Source organism: Bidens hawaiensis, unplaced genomic scaffold (genome assembly GCF_021521415.1).
Source record: "Bidens hawaiensis isolate Kalapana, Puna unplaced genomic scaffold, B.hawaiensis_p1.1 tig00023055_1, whole genome shotgun sequence".
Lineage (NCBI taxonomy): Eukaryota > Viridiplantae > Streptophyta > Magnoliopsida > Asterales > Asteraceae > Bidens > Bidens hawaiensis.
The window spans coordinates 216503-237144 of NW_027493608.1; the positions used below are offsets into that span (position 1 = coordinate 216503).

Genomic DNA, 20642 nt, shown 5'->3' on the forward strand with positions numbered 1-20642 from the left:
TTATCTACCATGAGGTGGATATAGAGGTTGATATTGTTTAATAGTTTTATGTTGAATAAAAGATATATATGAAATAACAATATAACAGTTATTTAGTTTGGTTCCGTTTTTGTTTTTTTTAGACTTAGACGTTTACGTCTTTATTTTTATTTTTCTTTTTCTTTTTTGAATATGAAATAAACTTTAATCTTTACATCTATCAAAGAGAAATATAAAGACAACTTGTCTAATGAGAATAAAAGTCGATCTAAATGATGGATATAAATATTATATGAGAGGTTCAAGAAGAACTCCGAAAAATGAGTAACTCCTCTTCAATTCCAGCCTATGAAGATCAATATTTGCCAATCTACAAATTTGAATGCTGAATTGTATTTATTATACAAATATTTTATTTTTGTATGGGATTCACATTCTTAAAATTTACAAAGAATAAATACTAGTATGCACATGTTCGTTTTTACTGAAAAACTCGTGACCAAACCATTTTCACATTTTGAGACAATATTTATGTGATAATATGGAATTGTAAGTTTTTTGGAAGTGTACATTGTTGTTTCTAGTTCTATAACCTATGATTTTTTTTAACAGCAATTTTTTTAATCCTTGTTATTAGAAGGATTTGAATCAATACTCAAACCCAAATGTGTAAAGATTTTTCCCTTACCAATGGACTACCACCACATTAATGCTATAGCCTTCCCTATAGCCTTCCACCAGAGAATTATATGCAATAAAAATCAACTTAGGAAGTTAATTTGTTTCTTTATAATTTTTTCATCAAAATTTTAAATATTTATTTGGCCACCTAATTTTTAAATATTTATCTTTTAGCCTTTAAATTTTGCCATGCAAGTGGCAAACATTTATCTTTTGGTCCCTTAACTTTGGTAATGAAATTTTTATCACATTATTTTTATAGTTTTAGCCTTACAACTTTGGCCAGCAAACGTCTACCACAAAATCTTTAGCCTTTTAACTTTGACCACAAAAAATTTAGATGTTTACAATAAAATTTTTAGACTTTCAACTTTGGTGAGAAGACTTTTACCGCAACAAATTGAACGATACCGATTGAGTTCCCCTTGCGTCCCCTGATGCAACGTGTAGTAGCTTCCAAATATATAACACATATAACATGCAAAACTTGTGATTCATTTAGATGTTGAAACAATTCGATGGTATGCGCAATTTTTTAAATCCATAAAACTTAGAGAGATTTTTCAAGAATAAAATATGTGTGTGATGTATTTGCTCTATTTCAATGTGTGTTGCCATCACCCCGCTCCCAGTTGCATTGAGAGGTGTCCTATTCAAATCTCCCATTGCTAAGTTAGAAGCTTCGCCTCTAAAAACCAACGAGGTTTTTAAATCTACATATCTATATCTACATATACTATTAAAGCAATAGGTTTTTTGAACAAATGACATATACCTATTGTTTCATCACTATAGTTTCCATATATAATAAAGCTTCTCAAATTTTCTTGGTTTAAATAATTCAACAGTAAATAATATTATTCAAAAGTAAACAATTCAATTCATATATTAATATTAACTAGGTTAGATCCCGTGTTCCATACGGATAGAAATTATAATAAAAATAAAAATTATTATATGTAATATGTAAATTCAATTATTTCATATAATAATTTTTATTTATGACTTTTATTTTATATTCATTTAAATCAAATTTATAACTTAAACGTATTAAAATTGAAATACATGTTTAAAAAAAATTAAAAGGTTTGTCCATGATTTTACCATTTAATAATTTTTCAAGATTTTAGCCATTGTATTGATTTATATAGTTAAACTTTTGTTATTGATTTAAATGATTATAAAATAAAATTGATGAAGAATTTTATACTGAATTGTAAAAGGTTAAAGATTAGTTTTTCTAAATTTATATGAATAACTTAATATAATTTTAGAATGGTAATTAAATGAAAAATAATGGATGGAGGATTTTATGCATTTAATTAGTTGTTATACATGCTAATGAATGTTAATTAGGTGGAAAATGTATTTAAGGGAATTGTGTATGTGGAATCCAATGTGGACACTCTATAATGATGCCATGTGAAAAAATTATCTTGTTTTAATAGCATAGTTAGATTAGAATAGATGATTATGACATTAAATAAAATAGTAACTCCTAAGTTTTATATAACGTGTGCGTATTTTTCGACCTGATGCTTCGCAAGAACGATCGACATGATAAGTTTCAGTTATCTTTTTAACAATATAATTTCTTATGTTAAGTCATTAAGTTCTATATTATGTGTTTGCAGTATTTATTATAACATTTATTTGTTAAATATATATGTTTTTATGTTTTTTCATGTTTATGTGATTTTACATTAAAATTTATTTGTGTATTTAAGTTACGTACGTAATAAATATCATATTGTCGCCCCAAAAAATATGCTACAAATTATCTTGCCATTTAAAATTATATGTAATTGTTAGATGATTTATATATTTGCGCCTGTGTCGTACACAGGTCAATAGCCTAGTTATTTATAAAATAATTATCCGAGTTAGATGGCTACCCAATTATTATCCTTGCAAACATTAAATTAACATTAAATCTAGCAAGAAGTTAGAGCCCAATCACGTACACCTTACACGTAATTAAAAAGAAACGCCAATGAAATTAAGGCAACACCAATTTGTCCAGTCTAAAGTCTGAAGCTTTTTACACGTAATTAAAAAGAAACGTCAATGAAATTAAGGCAACACCAATTTGTCCAATCTAAAGTATGAAGCTTTACACTTTTTTTCACCTAAAAAATCCCATTTACCTTGATATCTTTTGTCATCTCTGAGGTAGATATCATCATATTGTTTAGATCTATAAAAAATTACAATTCAAATGAAACAAACTATATAAAAATACAACATATGCGCTCACAGTTAGATGGTTACCCAAATATTATCCATAAAATTAGCATTGAACCTAACCAAAAAGTTAGAGCCCAGTCACTCACCTTATTCGCAATTAAAAAAAATTGTCAATAAAATTAAAGTGACACCAATTTGTTCAATCTAAGGTTTGAAGCTTCACACTGTTTTTCACTTACAAAAATCCGTTTACCTTGATATCTTCCGTCATCTTTGAGGTAGATACCATCTTATTTTTAAAATCCATCATTCCTAGGACTTGATACACACGAATATGTTGTAAAAAATATTGCAGCCAGATAAACTCGAAAATCACATAAGATATGGTTTGGTGATTCAGGTACTCAACTACTAAAGTTGGTCCTTAATTTCCTTTTTGTCAAAAGACTACATATGTAGGCACTTTCATCATAGTTTTCCGGTCAAAAAACTTGACTTTAGAGGCATCCATTTTGTCCAAACATAGTTTTAATCACTAAAAGCAAAAGAACACAAGCAAGTCGACATTAGTGTTAGTGAATGACAACCATAACTTAACAGTGGGCCCACATAGATTTGTAACTTGTCCCCTGGTGACGTGGTGTACACCTAAATTTAATTAAACATATTTGTTTCATGTTTTACACTAACTAAAGTTCTTTCGTGTGCATCGTTCTCTCTATATGTACAATAATCAAATGCACACATCTTCATTCCCACTTTACGGTCTAAACTCTAAACGCAATACCTTCCACAAATGGCCCCCAAATTTACATTAAAACGTAGCCAGCCCAAGAGGGGTGAGATCAAGATCAAGGTTTTCAAGTTGATTGGTAACTCATCGAAAGATCTAGCAATTGGGTTCGCCCGAAAAACTATGAAAGTTGTCGGGTGTTTTCACTCTCCAACGACCGTATATCCGCTGCAAGCCACCGGAGTGGTGAAAGCAGCTTCTGAATTAGGTGAAGAAAAAAAAGGGAGGGGGAGGGGGGGGGGGGGCAGTGGTCGGTGGTTTTGCTTGACGACTAGATTTTTCTGCCGGTAAATGGGAAGTGTTAGTTATAAGGTGCACAGTGTTAAACGTAAACAATATTTGCTAGGTGTTCAAGGGTGGTACAGTTATGATTTCATGGGTTCGCTTGGAGATCTGGATAACGATTAAATTAATTGTTATCATTATCCTAATTTTATTTAAGTTGGTAATTTTATTTTATTAAGGGGGTGTTTGGGATTGCTTATTTTCACTAACTTATAACTTATTAACTTTTTGAAAAAAGAATAAGATGTTTGAGATTGATTTTGATGTGAGAGGGAAAAGTTAATAAGTTACATTTTTGTAACTTATTAACTTAATAAAAAATTATAAGGAGGTAAAATAAGGAATCCCAAACACCCCCTAAGTTTAAATAATATAAGAGTTTGGTGTATCCATTAGTTTTGAGATATGGAAGAATATTAGAAGTCTGGTTAGTCTAGAAATCAATTTGTATGGGTGTATATCAACCCACGTAGACTTTGGTTGCTTTTATGTTTTTGCCTTTTGTTTTCGATAGTCGAAGTATTAAATTAAAGTGTTTGAGTTTGGAGCAATTATTGTGTGTTAGAGTAAGTTGCTTGGAGCCAAATTCTTTTTATTCTTTCTGTTAGTCAGGAAGGGGCCGAAGCAACAAGTGTGTTAATGTTTGGAGTTGCAATATTTTATCACTTGTGAAACGTTAATTGTTGCATACTCTGTTGTTGATAACAGTGACGGATTTTGAGCATTTAGTATAAATGGGTCGAAATTCACGAGAGCCAAAAATAAATAAAATTCCCCTACTTCTACATTTCGGGTCATCAACCTTTCTTTTAAAAAAAGAGTCAATCATTTTCGACTTTACCATGATTTAACCTAACTAGGGGTGCAAACGAGCCGAGCCGAGCCCGAGCTCGACTAGGCTCGAGCTTGGCTCGTTTAGCTTACACAGAGCTCGAGCTCGGCTCGTTTCGAGCTCTATTTTCAAAGCTCGAGCTTGGTTTGTGAATAGATTTTCAAGCTCGAGCTCGGCTTGGGCTCGCTCGCTTACTATATATTAGCTATTTTTATATACTTATAATTATTTTTATATATTATTTTCTATTATAACTTTATCTATAAAATAATATATATTATGTTGTTATTTTTATTTATTTTTTCATAACATTATATATATATTAATTAATAATTATTAAATATATATTTTAAAAAATTATATAAATGATAGGCTCGTTTATGCTCGCGCGCCGGCTCGAGCTCGGTAAGTGAAGCTCGGGCTCGGGCAGCTTATTTTTAGACTCGAGCTCGGGCTCAGGTTCGATTAAGCTCGGCTCGATCGAGCTTTTTAACGAGTCAATCTCTAGTAGCTCGGCTCATTTGCATCCTTAAACCTAACACATAACCATAACAAATATTTAACAAATTAACCTATAAGAGTAACAACAAATATTTAACCTATAAAAAATATTTAACCTATAAATTGAAAAGAAAAAAACAAATGATGAAATATGCTAGTTTTGGGAACCTACAAGCTTTTTATCTCCTTTCTATTTAGTCTGGCTCCTCACTTCTCAGCCCCTCCTCCTCCTCCTGGCTTGCCTCCTCAAAAATCAAAGATGCAAATTGATTTCTATTGCAAATCATCCATACGTCTGGCTCCTCTGTTATTGTTCCATTATATCACAAAGGTTAGGTTATATGTTTGTTATTAGGTTTTATTTTTTTAACCTTTCTTGGCTGGTCCGCACTCAAATAATATGGATGGGCCGGACTCAAATAACATGGCTGGGCCGGACTTAATAAATATAATTTTTTTAGGATTTTTTCGGTAAAAATACACTGCTAAATGAAAAAGATGATGGGGTCGCGGCCCGGTTCTGCCCGAAGCAAGAACCGCCCCTGGTTGATAAGCCATTTAAGTTGTTGTGTAATAAATTTGTTAGACCATGTATAGTGGCTCCGTGGTCTAGCCCACATAATGTGGCGCTTATTAGTGTCCAATTGGTGTCCAATTTATGCTTTTTCATATTAGTCTCCAATTTATTAATTCCCGGTATCCGTTAGTTTCGCATTGTCATGTTTAATAATTAACAGCTTTGTGATAAATCGTATGAAAATTTGCATCTAATAAAAGTTGGTCTTGGGTCGTCTCAGCCCAAATCCTGTCCATTTTTGGGCCCACATCAGTCCTAGTCCAAGCTTGTTTGATCTAGAAGGTGACATTCGAAACATGTGCACTTAGAGGTGGCAATATGAGTGGGTTAGGTTGGATTTGGGTGATGGGTTAGGATGGGTTTGGGTCAGGATGGGTATGGGTCAGGATAGATTTTTAAAATAGAGGGTTAGGATGGGTATGGGTCAAGATAGGTAAAGATAATCCATCTTGACCCAAGTAAAGGTTAAAATGCAAAGGGTTTCAAAACCCCTAAAAGGCATATTCAAAAAATTTAATAAAAAATTAATAACTCGATATCTAAATCAAAAACGCAAAAAGTAAAATAACTAAAATGTCTTCGCCGTTGTCCTCGTTTCATTAAAAAAAAAAAAAAAAACTCGGTTTTGTCTCGGTTCATTTTTGCTTTTTTTTCGTTTTGGTATCTATTCGGTTTCAATGTTTTCGGATTTTTGTTTGGTTTCGATCTCGTTTTCATTCGGTTTAGGATGGGTATGGGTCAAGATGGGTAAAGTTAACCTCCATCTTGAACTAAGTAAAGGTTAAAATACAAAGGGTTCAAAAACCCGTCAAAAAAATATTCAAAAAAATTAATAAAAAAATAATAACTCAAAATATAAATCGAAAACGCAAAAAGTAAAATAACTAAAATGTTTCCCCCGTCTTCCTCGTTCATTAAAAAAAAAACGGTTTTGTCTCGGTTCAGGTTCAGTTTTTTTATTTTTTTCGCTTCGGTCTTGCTTTTTTTCATTTCGGTCGTTTCGGCATATGCTCGGTTTCAATGATTTCGGTTTCGATTTCTCGGTTTCGTGTGTTTTGTTTGAAATACAATTGGATAAAGCTTGTTTTAGTCCATTGTAACCCATAAACAAAACCCATTCCAACCTATAACCAAAAGTCACTAACATTTTTCCAACCCATCTGGACATTCTTGCAAAATTCTTTTTGATCCATCCTGACCAATCTCAATTTTAAAAGTTATCCAAATTGATCCAAAACAACCCAAATGAGTTTGTTTTGCCACCCTTATGTGCACGTGCACTCAATGTGTTCAAATTTGATGCCAGGTTAACTGTTTGTTACACCAGATACATTTGTTAATATTTGTAAAAACTAATTAGAAATATGTGCACTCAATGTTACAAAAGAGAATTGTATTACATCTGGAAGATATCATAACCACAAATTAGAGTCGAGGATTAGATCAAGTAGTTAGGTTATGCTGTCAGGTTAACCGGTTGGACTGAGACCCATAGCTTAACCGGTATCCCTTTTATCGGTTTATTCCTGGTCCAGGGTTGGTTTTGTCACCCGGTTCGGACTTCAGACGATCCAGAACAAAAACACTCTTCCTTAATTTTATATCCTTAAATTTCAAGTAACAAACAGATCTGATTCAAATTGTTGCTTGGCCTGAAATAAAACGTGACCCGATTTCAGTCTTGTACTTGATTCAGATTTGTTGACCAGTAATCTAAATTAAGAAGAATACCCAAAATGCCTTTATGAGCCATTCACAAACTGCTAAACTCGACCCGTTATACAATTGTATGTTTTTTTTTCTCTCATCAGCTTAACACCAGAATTTCCACTATATGTTTACAAGCAATCCGTTTACAACCCAACATGTCAACTGTTGTAAAACATCAGTAGCAGTTGCACATTTGTTTAATGAATTTTCAATGTGTAGAATTCCTAATATAGCTTTTGAGATTCCGATCTTTAAATTCTTGAATCACAGTTTGCAATTTTTCCAATTTTTTGGAGATTCTGGAATGCCATGGCTTTCTAAGGCAGCTTGAAAATATCAGAAAGCGGTGGAGAAATAGGGCAATTTGATTACAAAAAGAGAAGATTAAGCAATCATCAAGTGAAATCCGATCATTGGAGATAAATTTTGTTGTTGATAAATGAATCCTGTTTTCTTTTATAATGCAAAGAAAGCTGTTAAGATATTATGACATTATATAACTAGTTTTATACCCGTTCGATGGACGGGTTGTTTAGCGTCACACATGTCATAACTATCTTTGCATTTTAAAATAAAAACATTATTTGTTTATCAACTTCAAAATTGCTTAATCTTCTCTTTTCGTCACCAAAGCAGTACATTCCTTCATTGTCGTAGTCTTCTCCAAGGATGAGATTTCACTCGATGATTGGACATTAATAAATCTAAAGTTGAGCTCATCACCTATGCAAATCTCATGCACAAAGCTGAGTATACAAACATCACTGCATCCAAAAGTTGTGGTATATTAATTAAAATAACAAGAACAATCTTCCTGCTCGCTATTAATGTAGCTTGTATTTAAACACAGGCCATTACTAACCTCCTATTCATGTTGCCAGATAACTTAGTCAATATTACCCATAACTCAAAACTTTTATCGGAATTGACCAAAATTCCTAAAATGCCCATGTGCAAAAATTTGGCCGGTACAACAATTTTAAACACGAAAACGTGTCTCTCGATCCTTAAAACAATATCATTTAAACAATTTTCAATTGAACATTGAAAACTTTTTTAAATCCACTAATTCTTTTCAAAATCCAACAAATAATTAGCCCATTATTCAAAATAGTCCATTAAACACAAGCAAACACTGCCCAATCATCGATATCAATGTATGAAAAATAAATGAATTATATGTAAAGACCCATTTTTTAGTACTTGCTCGCGCACTCGAAATTTCGGAGACGGACTTGTTTTCTTCAAATATGAAGAACAATAAAAGAGCATAAAATTGCTCGTCATCCCACTCGTTAATCTTTGCCAAATCAGCTTTAACGCCCTGAGTGTTAAAGTATACCCGAGGGTCTTATTGAAGTACGATTATTATGAGGATAAGAATTAATGTAAACAATTATGCTAGCTTAAAGAGTTTCTGATGAGCAATAAGTTAAGGTAATATCTAACACACTTGCAACTTTAGGATTAAATTCAAATTCATTATGGTTGCTAATGTTGGGTATTTTTTAACATAGTTTGTCCAAAACTAGCCCCTTTACTAAACTTTTGATCAAAATTCTCATGAAATTTATTAATTTTCTTAACCCTCCAAAAGTTCACCATTTTAGTTCTCTATCTACTTCTGTCACATATACACACATAAATAATAGAAGAATACAATTTGTAAACTCATAAGACATTTATACATCAAAACTTCTAGAATATTACAATTATTATTATACAGAAAAATAATAAATCAAAACCACACAAACATGTTTTATAAACATAATCAAGCAATAAACAAAAACATAAAATAAAAAGTAAAAACCCATTTGGTTTACTAAATACTCAAACCATTTTCAGGATTAAACTTCAAAGCTTCATTCCAAATAAGGTTCTTGACATCTTCTTCACTTAAAGAAGCCTGCTCAAAATCAAACACAAAAGGAGATGCACACGTGGGCTCCTCATTGATTTCATGAAGATTTCTCACCATTGGATGGTTTAATGCTTCCTCCACTATTAATAAAATAATAATGTAAATATTATATAATTATTATTATTATTATTATTATTATTATTATTATGTTATTAATATTTAAAAAAATATTTAAGAGGCTTACCAGTTATGCGTTTTGCAGGATCAAAAACCAACATTCTCTGTGCAAGATCCATGGCCACTGGAGACACGTGTGGGAATTTTTCTTGAAAACTCATCTTTGGGACACGTGGCAGCTGTTTAACATACCTTCTTGCATTATCACTTCTAAGAAACCCAAGATCTGAGTCATCTGGAGAACCAAGAAGCTGCATTCAACCAAATTTTAGATAAATATACTTACAACAACAACAACCATACCCAGTATAAATCCCACCAATAGCAAAGCTGTTAGCGGGGTCTGGGGAGGGTGGGATGTAGGCAAACTGTACCTCCGTCCCAAAGGATAGAGAGGTTGCTTCCAGAGAGACCTCCGGCTCGAAAACCATATGCATGGGATCAATAATAATAGTAATAATACTAATTTGAGCAATAAATATACTTACAGCCTTACAGGATCAATAAATATACTTACAACAAAAAAATAATACTAATTTGAGCAAAAGGAAGGTTCTATGCACAATACAGTTTTTTACATGGAACTAGAAGAAGCAATATAACTTTTGAAATGCAATATTTATTTTTAGTTCGGTTTCGGTTTTGCTTGTAATTTAAACCAAAAAAACCAAATCGAATGTATGGACTATTACTTTCAATTTTTAATATTAAGTAATCTACAAGAATTTTAATAAATAGTGTAACCCAAATGGTAAAATCCAACCCAAACCACAAACTGAAAAAACTAAAACTGAACGGTTTTCAGAAAACTCAAAAACCGAATTGTGCACATCTCTGGCAAGTCATGTGCAGATAAAATATTAAAATTTAAACAATCTATAAGAAAATAATAATAATAATAATTTGAGCATTTTTCGTCTTTTATCTATAAGTTAAACATATTAATAATCTCTCAAAGGTTAAAAATGACCAAAACGCCCTCATGTGGGCTGGACTTGACGGACAATATTAGCGCTCGTTAGTGGAAAGGGTGTAAACTGTGACAATACATTAGCATAAAGAATAGATTTCCTTAGTTTAAGGACAAAAAGTGTAATTTGTTCTTAATAATAACATACCTGAGTTATAAGGGATAACTGCTGAACATAATCTTTTCCAGGAAAAAGTGGTTCCCTCAGAATAATTTCCATTAAAATGCAGCCAACTGACCATATATCAATGGCTGCAGTATACTCTGAACAGTTGAGTAACAACTCAGGGGCTCTGTACCATCTCGTCACGACATATTCGGTCATGAAGTCAGTTTCAGATGTGGTTCTTGCAAGCCCAAAATCACATATCTTTAAATCACAATTTGCATCAAGAAGCAGGTTGCTTGGTTTTAGATCGCGGTGTAAAACGTTAGCAGAGTGTATGTATTTCAGACCGCGTAGTAACTGGTATAGAAAATACTGACAATGGTCGTTTGTTAATGGTTGTGATGAACGAATGATTTGGTGTAAATCGGTGTCCATTAACTCGTACACGATGTAGACGTCGTTGAACTTTTCTTTGTCTGGTGGCCGGATGATGTCCTTGATTTTGACAATCTGTAAATGGTCGAGAAATTAGACGTTTTGACTTCGATATGCAAATTATGCTGGCCAAAAAGCTCACTAAAATGGCTTGGTTTGTAAGCGAGTCGAGCCTGAGTCCAGGTAAGCTCGGCTCATTAGGCTCGTTTAGCTGGCATGTTTAGATTAAAGCTCAAATTTTAACAGATATAACTTATAACCTAAAAGTATAACACAAATTTATATATATATAAATTATAATTTGTTGTGTTTATAAATTCTGCATTATGCATATGTTTAAAGAAATATATTTTTGTTTTTATATATCAATATGTGTAAAACTATAAAAAGAATTAATATATGAGCTGGCTCAAGTTTTTTTGCGTGCCGAGCTCATTAATATAAAAAGGACGAGCCAAGTCAGCCTGAGCCAAGGTAAGCCCTGCTTGATGTTTAGGCTCGTTTATGATACAGTTTTGAAGCGATCAATGGCTCGAGAGACTCATGATTAATCAAAAGATGATAAATTGAACCGAAGTTCCAAGAACAATGTTCTTTTATATAAAACTTAATCAAAAACTAAAGAACTAAACAACCATAATCCTATTTAAACAAAACAAAGAAAAGAGAGAAACATAGAAACAAGATAAACACAAAATAATAAAAGATATTAAAAATCAAAGTTCAAATATGGAGATAATTCTGCATCATACTCCCCATCTTCGAAAAAAACTCGTCCTCGAGTTTTACCTCAGAATCACACAGCCACCTGGATCGAAAGGAACATCAACGCGCTCCTTAATTATTAACTTCATGACATGCCCCAACAATTCAACTTTGCAAAACGCCTAGCGTGACTTTGAACGTATACCACCTCGGTCGAATGTAGCATTAGAACGGTTCGTGTTTGCTCTCGACTTTACCCGCTCAACTAATTGAACTTCACGAGCCGCCTCACCCGACTCTAAACTCGTACCACCTGGGTCTATTGGCTTGTCGGGTCTCTCCACCTCCTTCTTTGAAAAAGACTCTTCCTCGAGTCTTGAGAACGTCGAAAAACTTATTGACAACCCGAGACAAATGACCGACTCCTTTGTTCTTGTTATAAGACAACTTGAAAATCTTTAAAAACAAACTTGAAAACTTCAAAGACAAGCCACCGGGTCCAAAAGGAAAATCAACCAGATTCTTATTCGACATCACGACCCGCTCAAATATTTCAACTTCTCGAGACGTCTCGCTAGGCTTTTGACTTGTATAGTTAATAATTGGCCCCATTATGTGTTGTGCATTTTTAAGATACATTTGATTGACTTCCAACCTTAGAATGCTAACTATATTAAAATTAGCATTTGGCAAAAATCCCTTCCACTAGTATTTTTCTTCTTGAATAATATCCATGCCACCTATAACATTAGGAAAGTCAACAAGAAATAATATTCCTTTCCTTCTGAATAGCCAATATTATTTCCTCGGTTGTCACGTATAATGCCAAATTCTCCTTTATTGACGGAATTTCCAAACAACTATTGTTATTTCCATCAACAGTCGCCTTACCACCGACAACAGCCACCAAAGGTCGACCACCACCTCTTCCAAAATTATGAATACTAGAAATCAATTCATCAGTATATTCCGTGTTCACAATACCTTGAGAGGTTATTGAAGATTTATGATTGTTGTTTTCTTCTTTTTCTTCGTCCCCGTAGTTATCAAACACGGGCGGCGAATCATAGCTAAAATCACCACCGGAAGTATCCGCAAATAAACACTCATTTTCATCATAGTCAATTTCGTCTTCATCAAAGACGGGGTTGTCTTCCGACACACTTTCTGGATAAATTGGTTCTAAGAACCGAGGTGGGTGATAGTAAGACGGCTGCTGCTCTCCGCCGCCATCTTCGTCCCAGACGACGGTGCTCGACTCGGTTTCCGCCTTGCTCATCTCCCGTTGTAACTCGAGATCGCGGACTCGTTTACGGAGCCGGTGGATCTCTTCAAGATCGCGGACTCGATGTTGGAGTCGTTTGATCTTCTTAAGATCCCGTGGGTCGGAACAGACTCCACCGCTGCCTCGGTTGGCGACTCTGCGAGTAGGAAATCGATCTTCTCCACGAGCACGTGAATAGAAAACACTTATGCCGTTGCCTCGGTCGGCGAATCTACGATCAAGCAAGTATTCACCACCACGTCGAGCCATTTGAGAACCAAAAGCTCTGATACCAACTGATGCAGTTTTGAAGCGATCAATGGCTTGAGAGACTCATGATTAATCAAAAGACGATAAATTGAACCGAAGTTCCAAGAACAATGTTCTTTTATATAAAACTTAATCAAAAACTAAAGAACTAAACAACCATAATCCTATTTAAACTAAACAAAGAAAAGAGATAAACATAGAAACAAGATAAACACAAAATAATAAAAGATATTAAAAAATCAAAGTTCAAATATGGAGATAATTCTGCATCAGTTTAGCTGGCTTGTTTAGATTAAAGCTCAAATTTATAACCGAAAATAAAATTATAAATTATAAATACTTGAGTTTACAAATTCTGCAATATGTATATGCCAAAAATAATATTTTTTGTTTTTATATACATACACATATATATCAATATGTGTGAATATATAAACTTATTTTAACTAACTAAACGAGCTGGATCGAGCTCAACATTTCAGCTCGTTAAGATAAAGGAGCCGAGCCCATTCAGCCATCGTTATAAACACTCGGCTCGTTTACAACCTAAATGCAAATCATCAAGAAATTAGACATCTTGACTTCAATATGCAAATTATTAAAATGAAAATTGTACATACATTCTCATGATCCATATGACAGAGGAGTTTGATTTCCCTTAAAGTCCTCTTGGCATCAATCCTGTTGTCAAATGCATTCCCAATCTTCTTAATTGCAACCTCTTCTTTTGTTTCAGAATTTTTAGCACAGCTGCTATCATGTCATAATTTACCAAAATCAACCTAAAATTTCTTGATTAAATGTTTCTAATGAAGAAATCCAATACAAATCAGAACAAACTCCATGCAATATTACTTTGAATTTCCGTAATTCACGAGTTCAATGTTAAGTATGAACAATTGATCCTAAATCTCTCACGCATGGTGTGAACTAACCGAGCCCAAGCTTGGCTCGTGAGTAGTTTTTCAAGCTTAAGCTTTGTTAGATTCGATCTGTATTTCTAGAGCTCGGGCTTGACTTGTTTATTTGCTATTAATTAATTATTCCACTTATATTTATACTTAGCTTTTATATATTTTAATTATAACTTTTATATATAACAGTATAATATGGATTATTTACTAAATTTTATCATAAATTTGTATATAATTCATTATTAATTTTATTATTATTATAAAAAAAATACACAATTAATATAATAAATAAAAATTATATTGAAAAAAAGGCTTGAGCTCAACAAGTGCAGGTCGAGCTCGGGCTGTTTAGTAAACAAAATATTTATAGGTTCAGACTTGAGCTCGAGCACATTTAAGCTCAACTTCATTTGAGTGTTTAATAATCTTGAGCAGCTTACAGCTGGTAGACAGTTTGGCTCGTTTGCACAGCTAAACAAATAACATAAAAAAAATTCGGAAAAAAAGTGAATACCAAACGAGTCCGTAAGCGCCACGGCCAACGGGTTGAATGGGAGGAACGTATTTAGAAGAAACCTCAAAGAGGTCACCGAGCACACTGTACTTACCGTCGTGGGCAGGAACTCCATTCAACACCACACCTCGCTTCATCATCACTTTAATTCACACTAATGGGATTGGCCAATTTATTATAATGGAAGTGGTTGGACTTTGAGGGCCCACCACCATTTTCATTTTCATTTATCTGACTTTTGAAATGTCAAATTTTCTTGGTCGACTGGTGGGAATGCATTTATCTTCTAATGTTATTAAAAGATGAATAAATAATGGTGGTGGGAGGTTGAAATTTAGAGCCTGTTGGTTGGTTGGTGGTGGGCTGTACCCGAAGACTTCAACTCAGTCTTACTAGCACAATAATTTGATTTATGTTGGGAGCGTCAAGATGGCATGCTGCCTTAGAAAATCTTTTTCATCGCTCGTCTATCTACCAAAATCTAATGTTTAAAGACTAATCAATTGTGTTTATACTTGGCATAATCGGCGTGTGCCATAAATTCAATATGTTTAGTCCTTCATAACTGAAAGTATAAAACTTGGTGTATTGGCGCCTTATTTATGATACTTAGGTTAGGGCTTGATAACCATTTGATCGCTACACGATGGGACCAACTTTCTTACGAGTGTTCCTTAAGCAGATGCCAAAGTGAAACCAATATTTCGTGGGTTTTGGGCATGATTGTGAGGCACATGAATTGTTTCTCGAAGGTGCTGAAGTAGGCATGAGACACATGCACGAGGACATGTATGGTTATGGTGGGGGGAGTATGTGACACACCTCATCGTGGATGACCTCATTGTTAGTAGCGTTAACATGCCTAGATGTGTTTACACATCTAACACGGTACTAGTCGATAGTTGTTGCCATTCTCCTTTTGAGTTTATGGCAGGACGAAACCAATGACCCTTATCAAAAGCAAAATTTACTAGCTAGCCCTCAAGCTACTGAGGGAGCCACACGAGGCCTTGAAAAACGACCCTGTGACAATTAGGTGGGTTTTAGGAGTAGATTTTAGGGTGTATGTGTTTTGCCGTTTAATAAATAAAAATGTATGTATCATTTTTTGCCATCTCTGTTTAAAAATGAAAATAATTATACGGCAAAAATTATAGGAAAAAATATCCATAATATGAAAAAGACTAGTAACTAGTAGCTATACATATCCTTAAAGTTGAAAGAATGGATACTTCCTGTCTGTTTCATCTTTAACTTATGTCTCGGTCTTTAATATTAGCCTCACGTCTTAATTAATACTAGAAAGATCTTCATGTATCTTTGCATTATTTGTTTCATGGTACATGTCACTAATGACGTTTAGTTTGAAAGGCCATCTTAAGATTATTAGAGCAAAGAGTTGGTAGTCACATCTAAATAGCCGGTAGTTATTATGTAGTTTAAATGTATAAGTTTCTTTTGTCTTACTTCCATATAAACCGATATATGCATATTTATATTTCATAAAATGAAAAGGAAAAACATAATTTCACATTGTCATAAAAAATACCACTCTTTCTTTTTCTTATAGGTATCATTTTTGTCGTTTTTTCTTCTGTTTGGGTTGCTTGCCTATGCTGTTTCTTAATTTCTTAATTGTTTATATTTTAAATTACTATAATATTATTTATTTCTTTTCTATTTCTGAAACACACATCGCCACCAAACTTGGTGGATAGGACCCTTCACCAGTGGCGGATCTTGAAAAAAATTTCACAGGGGTCGGAAGAGGATCGGTGTCCAAATTTCATAGGGTCGACCGGGATTTTAACATATATATACCTTTAAAATTATTTTTTTCTTAGGTATCGGCCAACACCTACACCTTAGGTGTAGGTCTACTGCCGTCGAGGGCCAGTACCCCATGACTGACAAAACTACAACAAACTACATAGTTATAGCTTCAAAGTGTCTTCATTTGCGTCAACATTGTGATGAATCTTGCATCGATTTGTCTTGCAATGATTTTATTTTGCTTTGCCATGATAGTTAGGTTGTTTTGCAATGACTAATACAGGCTTGATATATATTACATGAAACGATCCGCAAGGCAATAGACTTCGAACTTATATGTCACGTGTATGTTAAGGGGCTTTTAAAGATTAAATAAATATTTAGGATAGATAAAGAAGTAAAGAATAACCAACGAACCAACGAACCCTAGGATGAATTGATCACATGATAAGGATTTGGTGGGCATATGCTTGCATGCACACACCAGGTGACCAGAGATGGTATCGTGGCAACTAGGACCGATAACGCAATAACGAGCCACACACATGAAGTGCCACGTGGACTCCTTTGGTGCTCCATCATTTAGTAGGATTTAATGGGCTTTCCCCTGAATGCTCTACCCGATAGTCATGGTTTAACCATTTATAGATTTGACGACCCATGAATATTATATTTTCCGCATGGTTATTACAATTTACAACAATACAAAGATAACGATGAAAGATGAACTGAAAGAAAATACACGAGGGATAAATAAGATGATAGATGATAAGGTTGCTTAAAAGTTAAAACGACAGGCCCAACTTTAGTCCTTAGTGTGAGCTGCTTAATTGTTTACTTATTTGAATCATATTTTGCAATAAGATGAAATGTATTTACATAAATCTCTTTCGGCTTTAACATTAACGGCCCAGCTTTAACATGGGCTTATCAAAGCTTGAGTCTGACATGCTGGGCTTAGTAGATTTTAAAGCTCAAATACTATGTTTTGCTTCTTTGCACAATATTTACAGGATATGATACATATAAAACAAAATCTAGGATCTAAAATATATAAGGTTAGTGATCATGTGACTGGTTTCATAGTATTCATGATGAATATGCACAGATTAATCTTGAAAAATTGTTAAGTGTTCTTCAGTCTCCATGACTTTTGCCATCCAAATACATGATGGGGGTGAATAAAACCATGAATTATGTGATACTTTACACCTCGATAACCTCATTTTCTCCACAGTGACCAACCCATATATACATGACACCTTCCTTTCTAGAAGGCAAAACTCTACAACAATCCTTTCTTGGTGCCTGCAAACCATTAATATCAAAATATTTAACCAACATATGCAAAAATTTATTTTCTCTAAAGTAGTTACACTAATATAATAAACAAAATAATTACCAAAAATGTACGATCTCGTTAACATTTGAGCTAATTATTTGGGCAAGGGTTAGGCTAGACGTACTCTCAGCCTATTTAACCAATTCATTTGAACCGGTCCGATTGGTTATGAGCATGACGGTTGAATTTTACCTATGGTTAGACCTGATTTTGATTTTTTAAAATCTTATTTACTGAATCATATATTAATTTAGGTTTTATATTTTGTTAATATTACAAATTCGTAAAAAAAAATGTAAAAGTAGTTCCATATTTTGTTGTTAGTTTTATATATACATTTAACTTTCAAATTATCTATAACGTTTGTGTACAACATGTAGTCATGAATTATAAACATATATAGTATGAACATGTACCCGTAGCCAACGATCAGGATCTTCGTGCTTCAAAACAACAATCGTATGAATCTTTTCCGGAGATCCCATCTTCCAACGGCAACCAGGATGTCGTTCTCTATGAACACTATAAATCCCAATAATCTGCCTCCTAGATTCATCGTACCGAGTCGAATTTACATAAAACACAAACGGCTTTTGACACGGGTGACGCGTAATAGGCCGAGTATTAAGCGCATAGGCCCTAAAATCCGACACTTTATGCCAATTAGAAAACGTTCGGCTCGGGATCTCAAGCTCCCGAGGCGACATGATCCCCCTCACGATCTGGACCGCGAACCCCCACGACACCAAAACCGACCATTCCCACTTCGTATCATAACAAATCGATTGCTGTATCAAGCTCGCGGAGTCGTATTTGGTAGAGTCAAGCAAGTGTTTGACCGAGTCAACCCGGTCCATTCCCGGGAATATCGGGTCGATCACATCAAAATGGTGTAGTGACACTAGTGGTGTCACCAGGTGGCCCGAGAGTAACCCGAGTAGGTTACCATACACGTCGTTTTGATGAAAACCGGGCTCTTTGGTTAACGGGACGTTAAGTTCCGCCATGCATGCTTGCATGCGGTCGTCACTCCCGTATAACCCCGTGTACCGTTTAATGCACCGGTCTTGCATTTTCGCAAGTTCTTTAGCCAACGGGTAACTTATCGCGAACCCGCCCCCACCATACGCCATCGAGTACGAAAAAAATATGTTTTGAAAATGACTTTCAGACGAACTACCGATGTAATAATATTGGTTATGGTTATATTTGTTTAAAACCCTAACAACATTTTCCAATACGAAAACCGTGTCGTCATCGCCCATCACGAACCACCGGACGTCGTCTAGTCCGAGCCGTAATGCCTCAGACACGATCCTCGATATTCGTATCGCGGACCGATGGCCCTGGCGGTTCGTGTATGGGAATCTTGATGTGTCTTGGGAAATGTAGATGTCGGGTAGGGTTTCGTTTTCGTTGACTTTGACTTCATGGTCAAGCCACACGACGCCTCGGGTCTCCCTGGGGCGCCACCATAGCTTGATGTATTCTTTTCTTGAATTCCATAGCTTCGATGATGCCGCGATGCAAAATGCAATGTGTTTAAGCTCGGTATTGTATCCGGTTTTCGGGTGGTTGTTGGGGTTGGAATGATCTTGGCAATTGATGTTGGTGGTTATTTTGGGAGGGTAAATGAGTAATTTGGAGGAGTTGATGAGGTAGAGGAGGATGAAGAGAAAGAAGAGGAATGGGAGGGTTGTCCGGAGGGCGGTGATGATGGCGATCGGAGGGCGGTGTAGGGTGGTGGAGGTCATTATAGTGGTGGCTTTGATGGGATGTTGGGAAGGAAAAGGTGGTGGAGTATGGTGGTTGCATGGTGGTCCATTATTGGAGCTGATTTTTAGGTCAAAAGGTTTTTGGATGGAATAAATTGATTTGTTTTTGAGTAATGCTCGGATATTGATAAGGAAAATTTGTTACAAAATCAAAACTTATACAAGGTTTGACTAGGCTGTCTATTATTTACCTATTCTAATTATCTATGTTTTGGTTAATTATCACAATTTTTTCTCTCTAAAACTAATATACCCTAATATATGTAATAAATCAATAATTATTTACTTTTTTTTTACACTATATTTATATAATATCTATATATTTTTATAAATATAAATATTAACATATTATTTTACTATATATTTCAAAATACGTGGTGAATTTTAAAAATAAACAACAAATCATGTTTCTCAAATGAAAATTGTTTCGGGTTTTTTATGAAACTTAAATTTGATATTATGGGTCAAAAGTTGGTAAATAGATTATTTAGTACAACTTAACTACATTTAGGTCAAAATTTGTTACGGGTCAAAAATGAAAATTTTGAGTATTTTTAAAAGTTTGAGAATGCAAAATAGATTTATCGTCAAATTTGTTATGGGTTCAAAATGTTGACTTTAAAATGCCAAAAGTATGAAAGTTAGAATTTTAAACATGATTTGGGTTTCAAATTTATTTTTAAGTGCATTTTTTAAAATAATCAAAAGGTTCGGGATTTGGCAAACTGACTATATTTCCCTCAACTATTAAAATGTAAGAAAAGATTGCGAACACTTTTGGCATAACACCCCCATGCCTATTAAAATTTATGTCAACATTAATTTTTCCTTCAATGGTGATCAAAACGTTGTATGGAAAGCATGTCATGGAAAACTATACTCAAATTAAACAAAATATTCACAAAATTGAATGGGTTAACATGTTATTTTTTATGTTGTCATTATAACAAAGTCGAGAAGCCATCTGAAACTTATCAAAATCTTTTTC

General features: G+C 34.1%; 2 protein-coding genes across 2 annotated transcripts; both read right to left on the reverse strand.

Moving 5' to 3' along the window:
- Positions 1-9276: 9276 nt before the first annotated feature.
- LOC143566856 (mitogen-activated protein kinase homolog NTF6-like) lies at positions 9277-14849 on the reverse strand. The gene is made up of 5 exons (XM_077053437.1): positions 14765-14849; positions 13957-14086; positions 10702-11172; positions 9651-9834; positions 9277-9546 (listed from the first exon to the last, which is right to left on the reverse strand). The coding sequence occupies exons 2-5, from the start codon at positions 13969-13971 to the stop codon at positions 9368-9370; spliced, it is 849 nt and encodes a 282-aa protein (XP_076909552.1). The 5' UTR covers positions 13972-14086; positions 14765-14849; the 3' UTR covers positions 9277-9367.
- Positions 14850-17743: 2894 nt separating this feature from the next.
- LOC143566857 (uncharacterized) lies at positions 17744-19777 on the reverse strand. The gene is made up of 2 exons (XM_077053438.1): positions 18296-19777; positions 17744-17845 (listed from the first exon to the last, which is right to left on the reverse strand). Exons 1-2 carry the CDS (start codon positions 19631-19633, stop codon positions 17744-17746), a joined length of 1440 nt encoding a protein of 479 aa, XP_076909553.1. The 5' UTR covers positions 19634-19777.
- Positions 19778-20642: the final 865 nt, after the last annotated feature.

Excerpts from the sequence above, each read along its gene's own strand:
- LOC143566856 (XM_077053437.1), bottom strand. Across the intron at positions 9,835-10,701 it reads AGTTATCCCTTATAACTCAG|CTTCTTGGTTCTCCAGATGA; the intron begins GTATGTTATTAT and ends GGTTGAATGCAG. Across the intron at positions 9,547-9,650 it reads TCCTGCAAAACGCATAACTG|TGGAGGAAGCATTAAACCAT; the intron begins GTAAGCCTCTTA and ends TTTTATTAATAG.
- LOC143566857 (XM_077053438.1), bottom strand. The coding sequence starts at position 19,633 with ATGACCTCCACCACCCTACACCGCCCTCCGATCGCCATCATCACCGCC. Across the intron at positions 17,846-18,295 it reads ATCCTGATCGTTGGCTACGG|GCACCAAGAAAGGATTGTTG; the intron begins GTACATGTTCAT and ends AATGGTTTGCAG.